Below are 18,477 nucleotides of genomic sequence, written 5' to 3'. Positions count from 1 at the left end.
ATTTGCATTCTTTTTCGGTTGGAGTTCCTTCCAAAATAATTTGGGATTATTTTTCCCAAGGAATATTAGTTCTTCCCTCCTTAAAGCCATGAAATTGGCCTTTTTCTTGCTTAATAATTGCTTGTAAGCTTTGAGCTTTATGTTATCCTTGTTTGACTCTTTCCACATTCTCCTTGCCTTTTTGCATTCCTCGTCAAACCAAGCATTAACCGGAAAGAAATTTGTTTCAGACTTCTTAATTTTTGCTCTTTTGCACTTTGCAAGTGCACATTGAATTAAGTGTGTTAATTCATGACTATGAGTGTTGTGAATTGTAATTTTCTCCTTCCCGAAGAGCCTCTCTAGCGTCATTTTGAAGGTATTACAATTTTCTGGGGTCAAAAGAATTCTGCCCTGTGGGAGATTTTGTTGGACATGCTGAATTTTTGACTCTAATTGTTTCTTTCCAATCCAAGAGAAACATAGATAAATTGGCTTGTGGTCTGATTTCAAGTCCCACAACTGATCTCCAATCAAAACTTCTTCCATTTTCTCACACAAACCATGCGAGCAAAATTACATAATCTACCACACTTGCTCCATTGTAAGTACTGCAAGTGAAATTACCAGAGTTTGCCCATCTAGTCAAGCCATTACAAATGACTAAATCAAAGGCCCCACATAGAGTAAGCAATTGTTCACCAACGAGATTGCAGCCCTTGTCCTCTGAAATTCTTTCCCACTGATGATTATTTTCTTCTGTAAGCCAAATAGGGTCACAATCATCTTTACAACAAAGAATGCTAGCTTGCTCACTTGCAGTCCTAGCATTGAAATCACCCACTATCATCTGCCGCACCAGTTTTCCCAAGTTGGGTTTTTCTCGGGACATTTGTCCAAAAATAACGGTGTCATTTTTATGTGTGTGTGCTAGTATTTTCTCAGATTCCAGCACTATTTATTTTCCACATAATTTTATTTGTGAAGGTTGCAGTGTGGTTGATTTGATGTTTCCGTAGCAATAAATTGAATAATTAATTTATCAGTTAGAAGAATTAATACAAGTCGCTGCAATAGGATTTCAGTTTTGAAATTTTCACACTAAAGAGTAGAAGGTGGAGTGCTATGGTGATAGTGGGCCTCCACCTCATTGTTGTCCCTTGGTCTAGTTTTTGTTTGTAAGCCCTCTCACAAAACTCGCTAGATTTTGAGGCAACTATTATCATTATTTCTTTGGTATTGTGTCTAATCCTAACATCAATTGCAGATTCTGTGCATCCTATGTATTTGAAGGTAATAAAGCAAACTGTTGACTTTTCTCCATGCCTATTGGATTCTAGAATCTGCAATGGACATGAGCTCAGATTGGGCATCAAAGTATAAAGTCAAATAGATAACATTTTTATGTCCCAAAGCACAAATGAACAACTGAAGGCAGTTGAAGATACTTGATGCAAACTTGAACATGACAAAAAACTATACACAAATGATAAATCTGGGAGAACGAATGCCTATTTTATTTTTTTATAGACAACTAATGGGTAATTTGATTCATTGAACCACAAGAAGGCCAAGTATTAGTTATTTAATCAGTGAGGTTAGTTCTTTTATGGCAGGTCCAAACATAACACACTGGAAGGCAGCGCAAGGAATATTATTGGTACATTGCTTTATGATATTGAGTATCAAAGAACTAATCCTGGTAATCTTAAGAGGATATTGAGTACCAAAAAACTAATCGTGGTAATCTTAAGAGGATTTTTTGTTTGGATTGGACAGCAGATGCAAACCAAAGGAAATCATCTGCTTGTTTTATTTTCTGACTTGGATCAGGATGTTTTCATGATAAGCAAGCAACTATTAATTTGTTGTCCAGTGAAACAGAGTCTGAAGCTACCATAACTACAGTATGTGAAACTATTTGATAAAAAACCTCTAGGAAGACATGAGAAACATCAAAAGAATCCCAAAATTGTCTTTGTGACAACCTTAGAAGTAGCATTGAGCTTTCAAAGAACCCATTCTTTCATGCAAGGACCAAACGCATTGACGTATACTACCAATTCATTGAGGAGAGGAAGATTCAGCGTAGAGAAGTTGGTTTTTTATGCAATACAGGCAATGATCGCGAGGATATATTTACCAAAGGTCTTTCTAAAGAACATTTTAAAAGTTTAGAGTGTGCACAGGAATGAAAGAAGCAAGATGATCGTTGAAGGTTTGAGGAGTTAGATCAAAGGAAGTCTACGATACACGTTTTATTTTCCGACTTGGATCAAGATGCTTTTATACTATAGCAAGAAGAAATCAACCACTCTCCAATGCTTCCAGTCCTTCCAGAACTCTTTCCTTTCATTGGATAGGTCGGTTTCCAAAGATCACTAGTCTGCTCTCAGTTGAAGATCTATACAAGTTAAATATGGACATGCATGGGCCATTTTGAAGAGATTGGGAAACCTCTTCAACATTACGACTCTGGGAAGCTCTACTCTCTTCATCTGAAACACCCTTTATCTCATGCCCTCAATGTTAGATGGGTTTCTTCTGACTGACGTTTTGGATCTGCGGATTATAAATTCTATGGTCTCTGTGTTTGAGCTACAAAATTTTTGGGTCTTTACGTGGTTAGTTGTTTATCAAGGGCTGCCTTCCAAAGCTCGCTTTTCCAAAAGCAGGTTGTGAGAATCAAAGACCTTGAAGCATCTTTTATGGGATTGTGGCTTTGCGAAATCATGCTGGAGGTAGACCATCATTTGATTCTGCTTCATTGACAACTTCATTGGCATGCCGTGCTCCTTGGGGACTCGAGGTCCATGGCTTGTCTCACATCCTCGGAGTTTGGGGACTGCATTTGGATTTCAGCTCTGTTTACTGTCTGGAAGCTGCAAATGCAAGTATGTTTTTTTAATGAGGTCAGTTCGTCAATTTCTTTCATCACTCTTGGCATTATGAGGTCAGTTTGTCAAATTTTTCTTGGGTCACTCTTAACAAGAAAAGGTATGTATATGACTGTTTGCTAAAGATTTCCTCCTCTTCTTTTGTTTTTCTCTATCAGAAATATCTTTTATCCCATACGAGGAATTATGTATGTTTTGGTTTTTGGTTTTGAGGGACTATTCAGACTCAACAAGAAGGGTTGATGCCATTATGCAAAGTTCATCCTGTCCCTTATAGAAGTTGAACTTGAGTGGAGAAGATAACAATCATTCTTCCCAACTACCTGAGATAAGCCCAATTAACAAGCGAAAAACTGCCTCTTACTAAATATGCCAAAGAATTTGGTTCTTGCTGCCTTAGCTGCTCTTAGAAAAAGGGTATGATATTACATTGCAATACCCTTCACTTTTTCTTTTTAGTTTTCCCCTTTCAGCTGCTATGTAAAATTTCTATGTAATAAAGACGTATTTTATTCTAGAAAAGAAAATTTCTATTTGGTTAAACCCTTGGAAGGAGGCTACAACTTTATATTTTTAAAGATGTCAAAGAATTTAGTGCTGTAGCTTATTCCGAGTTTCTTGCTGCCTTAGTTGCTCTTAGAAAAAGGATATGATTTTTCAGTGCAATACCCTTAGTTTTTCATTATGATTATCCCATTTTCAGCTGCTATGTAAATTTTATATGTAATAAAGACGTATTTGTCAAAGAAAAAACGCTATTTGGTTAAAAGACCCCTGGAAGGAGGCTACAACTTTATATTTGTGACAACCAGAGTAGCATTGAACTTACAAACAACCCATTTTTTCACGCGAGGAAAGAGCACATTAAACTTTAAAATACACCGCCACTTCATCTTCTATTATAATACTGAGGATAACTATTCTTATATATTTACCATAGGTCTTTTTCCAGAAAAAAATGAGAAGTTTAGAGTGTATAGCTGTGAAAGAATCAAAATAGTCATTATTGGTTTTGTGTGTGGGAGGGTCGCATTGCCGCTGAATCTGATGATTATTTTGTATTTAGATCTAAGTACCACAGGTCATTTTACAGAAAAAAATTGAGAAGATTAGAGTGTATAGCTATAAAAGAATCAAAATAATCATTGTTGGTTTCGTGTGGGGGAGGAGGGCACTGCTGCTGAGTGCGATGATTATTTTTTATGTAGATTTAAGTGGCATAAGTTGCCGTGCGTGATTCTGAGTCAACAGTACTAATGAGTCAGCAAGCTGATGTCATCATTATGTTAGAACTTAGGATGATAGCATCATTGATGCCATTAAATACTAAAACGTTCTACAAGAGGAGGTTACTAGTAAAGAAGTGATTTGCATTTCGGGGAAACTGCCTATCCTGCAATTATATAAATAGAGTCTATGTCTATTAAGGCTCTTTGCTCTCTTGAGAAGTGCCTTCAGAATTGAATCAATCTCGAGATGACAATGATGTGTGCTGCTGCGTTCTTTTAAAATAAATTCAGATTTTTCAAATTCTGCAACAGATTTTGTAATGATAATAACTTTTCTACAAGCGGTCCGGAATCTCTGTCACAACGAGGGAATAATACACAAGAATGGAGCTTTATGAACATAAACTGATAAATACAATGACAGGATAGAATAAATCATCCAATATCGACAAGCTTGGAACCATAATAACTCCTATAATTCTTCCAGACAGGCATAGGTTGAGCTGAAACATCTTCTGCCACTAGCAAAAGCTCGAACTGAATGTTTGGAATATTATTGATGAACAAAATATGAATACAAGACCATATGAAGAGCCTTATGGCTAGTGTTAAGATAATCACATGATCACAGGCTTTTGAAATGCAAAAAAACGAAAACCATAAGTTGCTTGAATTAAATTAGCTTTGAAAGCAATAATTATATTAGCCTTACTCCTTAGCCTTTGCTAAACTTTGTCTTGTTGCATCACAATGTTCCTTACAGGACCTTTGAACCACTTTCTTGCATCTACCAGCCACCAAAGCGTTATCACTCCCAATGCTGCACCTATTGCAATAGGTGCATAATTAAGTGTATTCCATGTAAGTGGATATGCTGTTGGCAACAGGAACGCTGAACAGGTGTAACATATCCACAAGAATGCTATCAGACATATAGGGCGGCTAGCACGCCCCAGGTAGAAAGGCCCCGGCTTAAAATTCTCCTTTGGCATAATCATTCTGGCAAATATAGGAACAGCATACCCACCAACCCAGCCTATGGTACTGATTGAAGTGATAGCTGTGAATAACGTGTCTATCTTCAAGATGGGAAGGCCTAGCAGTATGCATAAAATTGCACACAACCATACAGCATTTGCAGGAACCTGGTACTTTGGATGTACTTTACGCCAAATCCTTGCAAAGGGAATGCCTCCATCTCGAGAAAAAGCATAAATCTGCAATCATTGCTAGTCAGGTATTCTAGACTTTTTATTTTACGCTCTTCACAATTTTCAGTTCCCCAAGGATAGGCACCACAAGAAAAAGGATGCAAAATCCTCTGTCAGAGTCATAAATTCTATAAAAAATAATACTATCAGGAACGGGGTGCACATGCAATACAAACCTATGGAATGATTCCCAAACCTAACAGTATTAAGTTAGGCATATGTATCTTAAGCAAAAACAAATCATTTTCCTAACAGAAAGAAAGTTACTATTGAAGATAAGTTATATACCACTCGTGCAGCACTTGTTGTGACTGAAAGGCCAGCAAAGAAGAAAGAACCCCAAATAACAAAGAGCAGAACTATTGCACCGCTGGAACTTTGATACCGCCCATGAAACGCATCATATAGAATCTGTGCGGGTACAAAGCTGCCAGCTGTTTCATTTTGTTGATCATATAGGTGTGTGAAGTCCTGTTACGAGTAAGAAGACCAAATACTCAAACCTAAGATTGGAACGTTTGCCAACTTGTCAAATATTGTAAAAATATCATAAAATAATGTACAATATATTGAGATGAGAATCTTGGAATTTACTAATAACTTGGAATGTACCATTGTCTAATGTCCTATAACCACATTTACCTGAATGCTAAAAGTAAGAGCTAAAATGACGGCCCATCCAAAAACTGATATAATTCCTAGACTCAAGAGTATGGCAATTGGACCATTGATTTCTGCACCTTTTGTTTCTTCTGTCAGATGTGCTGCAACATCATAACCATATAGAGAATACTGACTGACAATGAAAGAAAGAATTATAGCATATGCCTTGCTATGTATTCCGGTCAAACCAGGAGATGTCTCAAAGTGTGAGAATACATATGATGCAGATTGAGTACTGTTTGCAACTAATGGAAGCATCACAATAAGAACTGCTCCTCCAATGACCTACATGCCAATCAATACCAGAAGGAATATGAAAATGCATATTTGAGGAATCAATGTTTGCATAAAGCAATGCCATACAACTGGAAGAGCAGACACGTCTGATGGAACATGGTTTATCCAAAGCATGGAATGGTTGCTTTGGCAAAATATTTTTTATGTTTTATCGATAGAAAATCAAGGCATGTCCATCAATCCGAACATCAAAAACAATTTGTCAAATTGTCCAGACTTTTAAACCCATGAAAATCACTACAATCATCAAGTTGGGAAGAAAAAAACAAACTTACTACATAATGGAGAAGCAAATTTCATATTTACTTCAGTTAAGTTTTTCGAACAAATAAAGACTCGAGAAACCTTATCTAACATCAACGTCTCAAATAAAATTTACGTGACAATCTTATCATTGTCACTCAATTTATCAATAAGATACCAATGAAAATGATCCAATACCTGCCACCAAATTGAGATGATATCGAGGAAAGCAATCACATTCAAAGAAAATGTGTTTAGAAATGCCCATATAACTGTAAGCCCTATGTACATGGCCAGAAAGACTCCACGTGTAGCCATATAACCTCCACCTCGATGTGTCCCAGTGCTCAATAAGATAATACTCTGCATGACTTGTGATCCAGCGAAAGCCTGACAAACAAGTGAAAACCCAGTCATTTCCACCACATTTAATCTCTGTTGCTACAGTTCATATAGACTCCTATGCCCCATAATTACATCTAGTCTTTCATGTTCCTTAAAAACAGTTGTTTAATTCAATAAATTTCTTTTCTTAATAGATCTCTTTTATTAGTAAAGACCTTTTTATAAATTGCAGAAACATAATGCTTGTAAGAAAAGAACAGCAGGTTGAGATGAAATCATGGTAACTCTGGTGTTACCGATTATGTCTGTGTAAAGTCTATGATAAGGGTTTCATGGTTTGAGATGGTTGGGACAGAATCTGGTACAAATTTGAGGGCTTCTATGTCACATTCAAGGTTTATCAAGATGATTTTGATGGTTTCTAAAATGGTTCAGGATTTTGAATACTTCAGAAGTTGTTGCACAAATGTCCTAATGGTTCGGAGGGAATATGATTTTGTGAGAGAGGTTTCTTAGATTTTCTTGTAACTTTGGAATAAGTCTGTAACATGCCAGCTATTCAGTTTTTGGAAATTCCAATGGGATTTAGATCAGTTATAGTCGTGGGCTGCTTTTTCTAGTGCTGGTTAATCAATTTTGTTAAAATGTTATTCAAATGTTGATAGTGATTATCTGGTTCCGCAAAATCATATGGCGAGGTCACTGGTACATCTGCTTTATCATATGTCATGAGATGACAAATGATTACATGGCATTACTACCATCCACCCACATTGTAATGAATCGACTAATTTAGTAAGTTTATATTTATCTGAAAATAACGTTCTATAAGATAAGATAATTTTCTTAATGTCCAACGAATGACAACAAAAGTAGGTCAATGGGACTGAAGCATACATCCAATATGAATACAATGTGGGAGTGCAAACGCAACTCCTTGAAAATGCCAAAGCGAAATCTAGGATTTTATGAAGTAAATGACAAAATAATAGGACAACCTCAAAAACATGTATATAATTGGATCAAAGATCCTTGGTGATGTAGAAGACTAAGTGAATAAGTCCAGGGTGTTAGTTTTTGTATTATCGGATGTGTTCTAGCCACGAAATTTTGTGGAGAGGCTAGAATACAGGAGATATCCAAAACCCAAAAATCGTTTTTGGAAATTCCGCCTAGAAATGACTTAATTATATTATTAGCTAGTTTTTAAATATTTCCTAAGTCTAAACTTAAGGAATATGGTTAATTAATCAGTATTTATTAAGTCAAGGCATGAATGATTTAGAAACTCACACAGATCGATTTCAATTTTATCCTAACCATCGATTAAGATTTAATCTTGGCCGTTGGAGACTCAACAGAGGATTATAAGAAGAAGTCGATGGGCACTTGGAGAAGACACTTGAGCAGTTTGATTTCATAAGCAGATCGACTTCCAAAGTATCAACAGTCAGTTGTCGGAGAGATAACTAGTGAGATCGAAGCAGTGAGAGAGGGGCAGAGACAGTGAAGCTAGAGGAAGGATTCCAGATCCGGTGAGTGCATTTGTAGAGAGGCAAGTGAGCCACTGTGAGACTGACGTAGAGCAGCATAGTAGCCTCTAGAGGCAATTTCGTATCTGCTGGGGAAAGCCGAGTTTCAATGCCAGAAGCTGGACAGAGGTTTCGAAGGGCAGGAGAGACATTTTCCCAGACAATAGCAGACCAGACGGCTTGAGGAGAAGCTGGTTCAAACTGAGTGCAGAAGTGACAGCGCTAGGGTGACGCAGTAGCTGCGCAGAGCCAGTTTGGATGACTCAATTTGAGCTGAGGTCAGAGCCCGAATTTCGCCATCCAGTTGTACTCAAAATATTTCAATGCTGCTTAATATTAAAACCCTCAGCTGCTGCACCAGTTTTCCCAAGTTGGGTTTTTTTGGGGACTTTTGTCCAAAAATAACTGTGTTATTTTTATGTGTGTGCTAGCATTTCTTCCAACATTTATTCTTCCGCAATTTTATTTGTGTAGGTTGCAATGTGAGTTATTCAGTATTTGTTGTAGCAAACAATAAATAAATTGTTAAATTAAAATAACAATTAGGAGAATAATTTCCAGTTGCTGTGATAGGTTCTGGTTTTCGGAATTTTCATATGGTATCAGAGCGCAGTTGATCAATTGGAGTGCTTAGTAGTGAAGATAGAAGGAGTTTCACTGTTTAGTGTGAGCAACAGATCGAAACTCCAGAGGCAGCGCAGTCACTTTGCCGAGAGGCCGAGTTACTTGAGGAGATTCGATTTTTCTGAGTGAGGGACAAAAAACTCGATCTCTCCAAATCGAGTGATTCTAGAGGCAGAGGGAGCAACCCAGTATTTTCGTAGAGCAGATATCTAGCTAGATGCAGTAGTTCGCTAGAGAAGAGCTAGTGTCGGGTGGAAGGAAGAAGAGCACACACTGAGGGAAAATTTTCCTCAGGGAAATACTAGTCTCAAGAAGTTCGATTTTCCTTGTAGATTAGCAGTCGTTGTGGGTAGATTTTCTCATTCCAGAAGGAAGTGCGAATAGTTGAACAACCACTGAGCAGAGGGGAAGAGGAGATTTTGGACATTTGTTGAGATGGCCACGACTGCACTTCGAGATTAGGATAGGGTGGATGGAGCTTCCAACTATGTCATCTGGAAGGCAAGGATGTCCTTCCTTCTAGATGAATATGGCCTGAAACTTTATATTGATGCAGTGGTAGTAGTACCCCAGGATGTAGATCAACTGAAGGAGTACAAAAAGGAGATGACACGACCAAAGAGATTGATCCTAGATGGTGTCCGGGATCATGTTGTATCACATATAGCGGCCAAGGGAACAACCAAAGAGATGTGGGATACACTTTCCACCTTGTACTAGGGAACTTTTGAGCAGCGGAAGATGTACTTAGAGGAGAAGCTGAGGCTCATCCAGATGTAAAAGGGGGAAGGCATATACTCCTTCCTCACTAGGATTCACGAGGTCCAAGACCAGTTGTTAGTTGTTGTGGTAGCGCCTCAACCCATAGAGATAGTGTGGTTGGCACTAAACAGTGTTGTCTCAAAGGAGTGGTAGGTATTCGTCCAAAGTATACTGGGCACAGATACCTTGCCAAGGTGGGACAAGATGTGGGCCGATTTGCAACAGGAGGAGTTGAGACGAGCTCTATTGAAGAGCTCCATTAGTGGCAGTAGCGGATCGAAGCAGGTGAAGGAGGAGGAGAATGTGGCCCTCGCATCTAAGGGTCCTAGTCAAGGACAGGGGAAGCAAAGAAAGAAGAAGAAGGACCTATTTAAGGTCAAGTGCTTTAGATGTGGTGAGCTTGGTCACTATAGTACCTAGTGTCCTCTTAGGAAGAAGGACAAGGAGGAGAAGAAGGACCAACAAGCAACTTCTGTAGAGATCGATAGGCTATCCTCTAAGATGGAGGAAGACTTCGTTATGTTCGCTAATATACCTCTAGGAGTGAGGTGGGGAGACTTGGTTTTGTAGACCCAGAGTGCTATAGATGGGCAGGATCATTGAGAAGTGCACCTCCTAGATCAATACCTTGTCACGGGGGCCCACAATATTCAGTAGCAGGATGGATCAGTGGCAGTAGATGCAGTCAGAGGCCAAGTGACAGTTGCAGTCTAGCAGCAGTCAGATGCTGGGGAGTGTAGTAAGATGGAGGAAGACTTCGCTATGTTCGCTGATATACCTCCAAGGAGTGAGGTGGGGAGACTTGGTTTTGTAGCCCCAGAGTGCTACAGATGGGCAGGATCCTTGAGAAGTCGATCTCCTGGATCAATACCTTTCATGGGGACCCACAACATTTAGTAGCAGGATGGATCAATGGCAGTAGATGCAGTCAGAGGCCAAGTGACAGTTGCAGTCTAGCAACATTCAGATGCTGGGGAGCGCAGTGCAGGGTTGGCAGCATTGTAGTTGGCACAATGCGGAGTCAACAGTAGCGTAGAGTCTTCTGTAGATAGTGCAGTAGCTAGTAGCAATCAGGACTTGGGAGACAGATGCATCATACTGATCACAATTGATTTAGTATTTAGGATTCTTTTCAGTTGCAGTTGTTGCAGTTGCAACAACAACAGATGAGAGGGAGTTGCAGTGCAGATGCAGTGTTGGCAATAGTTTATCAGGGTCAGCAGCAGCATAGATGCAATGTATATCAGAGTTGTGCAGTAGTTGGTGGGCAAAAACAACCAGACATCAGCAGTGTGACAGGAGATGATGTAAAGACAGGGTGCTGCTACAAGATGTGCAGTAGAGCACTAGAACACATTCCTCACTAAGAGGTAGTGTTAGTTTTTGTATGTGTTCTAGCCACGAAATTTTGTGGAGAGGCTAGAATACAGGAGACCTCCAAAACCCATAAATCGTTTCTGGAAATTCCACCTAGAAATGACTTAATTAGACTATTAGCCAGTTTTTAAATATTTCCTAAGTCTAAACTTAGGGAATATGGTTAATTAATCAATATTAATTAAGTCAAGACGTGAATGATCTAGAAACTCACATGGATCGACTTCAAGTTAATACTAGCCATCGATTAAGATTTAATCTTGGCCATTGGAGTCCCAACAGATGATTATAAGAAGTCGATGGGCACTTGGAGAAGAAACTTGAACAGTTTGATTTCATAAGCAGATCGATTTTTCAAAGACAGAGCTAGTGAGATCGAAGCAGTGAGAGAGGGGCAGAGACAGTAAAGTTGGAGGAAGGATTCCAGATCCAGTGAGTGCATTTGTAGAGAGGCAAGTGAGCCACAGTGAGGCTGACGCAGTGGCCTCTAGAGGTAATTTCGTATCTGCTGGGGAAAGTCAAGTTTCAGTCCCAGAAGCTGGACAGAGGTTCCAAAGGGCAGGAGAGACATTTTCCCAGACAGCAATAGACCAAACGGCTTGAGGAGTAGCTTGTTCGAACTGAGTGTAGAAGTCACTGCGCTAGGGTGACGTAGTAACCGCACAAAGCTAGTTTGGATGACTCAATTTGAGCTGAGGTAAGAGCCCAAATTTCCCTGTGGAGTGAGGCAATTTCGTCACTTATTTTTCTTGCCAGTTTTTCTCTGTAGGATTGCCAATTTCGGCATCCATTTGTACTCAAAATATTTCACTGCTGCTTAATATTAAAACCATCAGCTGCTACACCGATTTTCCCAAGTTGGGGGTTTTCTGGGGACTTTTGTCCAAAAATAACCGTGTTATTTTTATGTGTGTGTGCTAGCATTTCTTCCAGCGTTTATTCTTCCGCGATTTTATTTGTGTAGGTTGTAGTGTGAGTTATTCAGTACTTTCTGTAGAAAACAATAAATAAATTGTTAAATTAAAATAACAATTAGGAGAATAATTTCTAGTTCCTGCAATGGGTTCCGGTTTTCGGAATTTTCGCACAAGGCTAGAGGTCGATGATGTCAAGACTGCCCAAGTCTAATAGCTGACGATGTGGGGAGCGATAGTGACATTGACTCTTTATCGGAGTTCTCTGGATCCAACAAGGTGTCTGGCTGCACGATCTTGGGGGGATGTAGGAGTGATGGATACTCCTAGCATTCGAGGGCAAAGGAAAGAAGCTTTGGATAAGTCTATCGTTGTTTTGCTGGGTCTAGGGAGGAGTTCGTCCGGGGGGGGGTGTGCACCCTTCTTGGGAACCATATGGAACTAATCCCTCTAATGCTCTGGCTGCGAGTTGTTGATTTATGGTAGCATCGGATGTGGTCTAAGCCTCAAAATTTGCAGGGAGACTAGGACACATCTATTCCACAATACCCAGAAATCGTTTTGGGAAATTCCACCCGGAGACATTTTTATTAAAATAATTAATTATTTTAAATGGATGCCTAAGTCTAAACTTAGGAAATTAAAATAATTAAAGGGTATTAATCAAACTGAGGGTGAAACTTCTAGAAGAAGACAGAGATCGAGTCCAAATAATTTGAGTCGTTGATTAGAATCTAATCTGGGCCGTTGATTACTCAACTAGAGGATTATAAGGAGGACTTCGATGGGCATTTGGAAAATACATCGGAGAGAGATCAAGAGATCAGATTTCTTAGAGGGGGCACCGCAACAGTTGCTAGAGAATCGATCCAGGAGATTTCTTGTAGTGAGGGTTAGGGATAGTTTCCGGAGGGAAGTTTTCCTAGTTGCTGGAGACAGGTGTCAGAGGAGGTGCAAGTTGCTCAAGTGAATTGCAAGAGGCAAAGATCATTGCTGGAACTAATTTCTAGAGGCAATGCAAGTTCCAGATAGGGTCATACACATTTCCAAAATAGCTAGTGCGTGTAGCAGGCAGGGAGTGTGAATTGCACTTTGGAGGCCGATTTGTTTTTGCAAAAGGAAACTTGGGTTTCCAGATCGATTTTTCCAGTGGAGATATTGTATGTTGGAGCTTTTCTAGTGAGAGGCAAGCTGATTGTATTTCTCAATTTTGCCGAAGAATTAATAATAAAACCCTCATCTGCAGAATTGGGTTTTCTAGGGACAAATTGTCCAAAAATATCGGTGTCAATTATTTTGTATGTATGCATCATTTCTCAGCTCCTTTTATTATTTATGAAAATTGCAGTAGTGATTTAATCATTATTTTCTATAGTTAAATTTTTGAAGACAAATAATCTCTAGTAGATAGAAAATTAAATCCAGTTGTTTCAATTAAGGAAATTTCACATATACATGGGTAAGAGGACCTTTCCAAGAAAGCAGAGTAAAAAAATACTTAAATTTTCCTTGAAACCATGCCAAAAAATTCTTGGCAGACGATCATCTCCAAATGACATGCTCAATTGTTTTATCCTACCACAAAACATGCACACAAAATTTGTACTAAAAGGTGTAGGTGAGGGATCGTGAATCACATTGGCTACAGAGATGTTAGGCATATAATTTTACTTTTCCTGGTTAAATGCAATCCACATCCACAATGGCAATAGTTTCTACCATTTTACATTTGACAAGAAACACCAATCAATATCCATCTGTATTGTATAATTAAGAGGCTAGATCTTGATGATGAAAAATCTCCTTTGAATTTATTTTCATAATAATTTTTTTCTTCGAGAGACAATGCTTCCAGAGTCAGTTTTAGGACACCTCATCTAAACTCTACGTCATGGACGCTATTACTGGACCCACGATCCTCTATGGCTCTGAGATCTGGGGGCCAAGCTTGGTATAGACAGATTAGGCCCATATGGAGAGAGTCCAAACCTTGCTTCTTAGGCATATCATCCGATGAAAACACATAGTCCTATAGCCCATTATTCAGGTAGAGTTTGGTGCCCATCCCTTCCGCCTTGATGTCATCTTTTTCTTGGTTTCTTTCCTCCAGAAAGTCAAATCTTTCAGAGATTCAACTGTTGAGAGAGACCAATACCGCTACCTTGCACTTTGTTCCTTGGTGGCCCTCACTTCGACTCATCCCTTAGGTTGGACACGAGGTTGGTTCTCATATGTTTCTCGATTTCTCCAGACATTGGCCATCTACCCATAGCATCTTCCCCCCTTCAGATTCTCTCTTGTTGCTTGAGCCATCTCGTGTGCCCCAGACAAGTACCGAATTAGTCCATTAGAGAGGATATCTACAAATTGTACATCCAGGTCATGTGGACTCCCCCCCCCCCCCCGGATGGGCCTGGGCCCGAAGATGTCCTTCTACCTTGAGCATTTCCTAGAGTTACAAGATGGCATCATCGTCTACCCCCCATACACGTGCAAACATTGGATGCACTCACTCAGGATCCCTTTGGGCCAGCTTCAAGTTGGTTCTCATCAACTCCAAGTGAATACTGACCACCATATACCAAGATTTGATAGGATCTGCCAGGTGTGTCACCTTCAGGAGCTAGAGACAAAGCAACACCTCATTTTTAGGTGCCCCCTATACTACGAGATCAGAGGGTGCTACCACTACCTCTATAGAGATTCATGAGGATCCCTCTCTACCTTCTTCTGGTATCCTGCCTAACCCTTTTCATCAGAGAGATTCAAACACATATCTCAAATCCTACATACCCCCAACCTCACTCGAGGACAATTTGGACGATCAAATCATACTTTCAGGTCAATCCAACTGATCGGAGCAACAAGTGACAAGCTAAGTTTCAGAGTATTTCAGATAGTAGAACAATGAGACCTTCGTTGTCCCCTCAGCCCACCCCTTTGGGAGGCCAACCAGTATCCTTGAGACCATTGCGGAGGTGCCGAACAACACATCAATTCACTCATGTGAAAATTTGGAGACCCAAATTTCTACTGCAGCAATTGATTAAGTTTCTTCTATTTGTTAAATTACAGAACAAATTATTTACTGCATCCTACAACAAATACTGAAACTAATACATTGCAACCTTCACCAATTCAATTAAATGCAGAGATAAGAAACTGAGCAAGAAAGAAATACATAACACATGACACCGTTATTTTTGGACAAATGTCCCTGGAAAAACTCAATTCAGGAAAACCGGTGCAGTAGTTGAGGGTTTGTATTATTAAGTAGTAGTTTTCTGAATACAATTTGTTGGATGCCAATTGGCTATCCGATACAGAGAGAAATTGGGCAAAAAAATAGTGAGTTGATCTCACCCTGTCGCTAGAAGAATCGACACTGATCTGCGCTGGAGATGAGCCTTTGTGCTGCCTCTGCGTAGTTTTGCATCATTGCAGCTAGGACTGCGCTGGACCTCCTTCTAATCTTCTACTGGTTGGAAACTTCAATTCTTTGGCTTCCCGGTCTCACACCTCGACTCTGGCACTAAATCTTGACTGTTCATTAGCAAAATTTCGATCTCCCTCTGAAGTTTTGTGTTGCCACAATGTAGCTCTACGTGGCCCTGCATCAGCCTCTCTGGACGTCTTTCTGCACTCTCTGCCTTATACTCTCCGGCCTAGGAAAACTTCCCTTCGGAAACTATCCCTACTCTCACTGCAAGAAATCTCCTCAATCGATTCTCTAGCAACTGCTCGCTGCTCTCTTGAGAAATCAATCTCTTGATCTCACTCGTTGTATCTTCCAAATGTCCATCAAAGTCCTTATATCGTTGAGTAATCAACGACCCAGATTAAATTCTAATCAATGGCTCAGATCATATTGACTTGATCTGCGTCTTTTTCTAGAAGATTCACACCCAGTTTTATTAACACTCTTTAATTATTTTAATTCCTAAGTTTAGACTTAGGCATCCATTAAAAATAATTAATTATTTTAATAAAACCGTCTCCGGGTGGAATTTCCCAAAACGATTTTTGGGTATTCTGGAATACATGTGTCCTAGCCTCCTTGCAAATTTTCAACAGACCGCCAGTCCGTCTTGTTCTCTAGGTATAGAGTCTAGAGTATGCTACTAAGTAGGCGACATTAGTAGGACTCAAGAGTCAGGAGCAGTGGTTGCAACAATAAATAAAACATAATGGAGCCTGGAGGTTGTTGCAATGCCATTTTTCTAGGTCAGCAATCATAATGGCAGGTTTTCCTACTAGTGTTTTCATCTCATCTAACTGGGGAACTACCAAAGAACCATTTTTGCAACTGCGAAAGAGTAATAGGGTATTCCTCTGTAGCACAAATCTAGTCAGAGTTCCAAGTTCCAATGATCAAAGATTCATAGGTATTTCTCGGCATTGGACATCCTTTTTATTCGCTCTCTTTTGCTTTGTTTACTTGTTTGTTGGAAAATAGATGCATGTATATCATAAAACCATAGGCACTGAAGGATGGTCTCTTCTACCATTGCTTTTTTCTCTTGTCAAAAATAGAGCCACACTGAAATGTGATTATCTGCATGGGTATTTAAATGGATTTTTGAACTCCCAAGGAGGGGCAACAAGCTCATTATAAAATGGTGGTCTCTTAATGGTTAAAGTTTTGTTGCCTTGAAGTTTCTTAAGAATGTCTGCAAAGTGTTTGATAGAAACCCCGAACCAAAAATATTATGTTTTGGAAAAATCATTGGTTTGTTGGGGTAAGTTTGGAACTAGGCAGTAGCCTCTCTTTTTGCACCACTATAAACAACATTTCAACATTAATAATATGGAAGAGAGGACTCTTTGTTTGTTGAAAATTTGAAGTTTGAACTTTGTATATGTTAATATGTTTGCTAATTGTTGGATAAAATGAATAAACCAAGTTGAATGGCCAATTGACATTTTCTCTTCATGTGGTCTTCAGGACTGGGTTGCTGCTAGTTGTTTTACACCACCTCGAATGAAGTTTATACTTTAATTTAAATAAATGATTTATCTAACTTTCAGATGTAGTTAAGTTGGTCTATCTAGTGTTTATATGAAAAACAAATTCTTCCTCTTGAATACTATCTTGTCTTGCTGCAGTTATAAATGTTCTTGTTATCTTGATACTTGGATGTGAATCTGACTCTACCCCATTGACACATCCAACATGATGTATATATCCTTTTGTGTAAACAAATCTCAGGAAAAAATGGGGTTCAACACAGCCAAAAGCAGCAAAACAATGCCTAATGTCTACATGTTGAGCAACAAGCAGTGGCAAGTGAAGATGCAACAATGTAGGTTTTAGGATATTGATATATATGTATATACCCTCATGATACATTGGGATATTCAAGACATGACAGTGAGATAATGGTTAAACTTAAAGTAGGTAAGGAGCATTAAAACACATAACCCCTAAAATACTAGGAATTTTAGTGGCTCAAGGCACTCTGCCACCAGCTAACAAATCTTGCATGGAATCCCCTATTGGAAAGAAGAAATGCATTAACGTGTTGAGGAAGTGTTTCTGTCACCGACACACTCATCAATTTCAATCCACCGAGACTGCGCACTTACTTGTTTCCTAGTGTGTTGCAAGTGGATGACAGAGCTATGTTCAAATGTGACCAAGACTTATGAGAAATTGATACTCTAGGTTTTTATTTTTATTTTTGGAAACCCATATCCTCACCATCAGAATTCCTCCTTTGATTCGTGATTTCAAAACATAGATACTTGCAAGCTTTCCTCCCTTGACGCTTTTATCTACATGGGATTCGAGGAATAGGAATGGAGAAGGTGAGAGATGGAATTGGAAGAGAGGTGAGAGAAACATAGTGAAAGTGACACTTAGATCAACTCACCTACACATACCATGTCATAACTCAACTCATACCTTTCCACCTAGTTGTTGCTTCACTAGACTATCAAAATCATAGTGCAATTTTTTGACACATGGTCTGCTCGACATTGGCTTAACCCAACACACAACTTATATGAAATACTAAGCTTAATTCATGGGTGACAAATTGATTGGGTTACTAAGAATGGTACATATTGTGAAAATTCCTAATCCTCAAGGAACCCCTATTGCAGCGAATCTGAATCTCTACTTCACCTACTTGATTTTAATATACATTATCAAGTTATTCTCTGAACACTGAAGCAAATTACTTCTGCAGCCTACATCACTTTAAATTTGATTACATGAAACAGAAAACTTAGCAAAGAAAAAAATACATAGGACACAGTTATTTTTGGACAAAATAGTCCTCGGAAAAACCCAATGTGGGAAAATTGGTGCAGCAACTCTCAGGGTTTTCTGTTATTAAGCAGTAATTCTGAATACAAATGTTGGTAGCCCTCCCGACAAACCAGTGACAAAAAATACAATG

The 18,477-nt window shown here is 39.1% G+C and overlaps 1 protein-coding gene across 1 annotated transcript in view; it reads right to left on the bottom strand.

Annotated features, from left to right (window-relative positions):
* Positions 1–4,540: 4,540 nt before the first annotated feature.
* Positions 4,541–18,477, bottom strand: part of LOC149217317 (amino-acid permease BAT1 homolog) — a 136,210-nt gene continuing 122,273 nt past the window's right edge. The window contains exons 4-7 of the mRNA XM_089392975.1: positions 6,718–6,909; positions 5,959–6,264; positions 5,605–5,787; positions 4,541–5,322 (exon numbers count right to left, since the gene is read on the bottom strand). Coding sequence (XP_089249101.1) covers positions 4,831–5,322; positions 5,605–5,787; positions 5,959–6,264; positions 6,718–6,909 — 1,173 coding nt within the window. The 3' untranslated portion in view covers positions 4,541–4,830. The remainder of the gene's footprint in view (positions 5,323–5,604; positions 5,788–5,958; positions 6,265–6,717; positions 6,910–18,477) is intronic.

Source organism: Pinus tabuliformis, chromosome 1_1 (genome assembly GCF_031772625.1).
Source record: "Pinus tabuliformis cultivar Carrire ecotype Pingquan chromosome 1_1, CPIR1, whole genome shotgun sequence".
Lineage (NCBI taxonomy): Eukaryota > Viridiplantae > Streptophyta > Pinopsida > Pinales > Pinaceae > Pinus > Pinus tabuliformis.
This window is presented reverse-complemented; position numbering and strand designations above follow the sequence as displayed.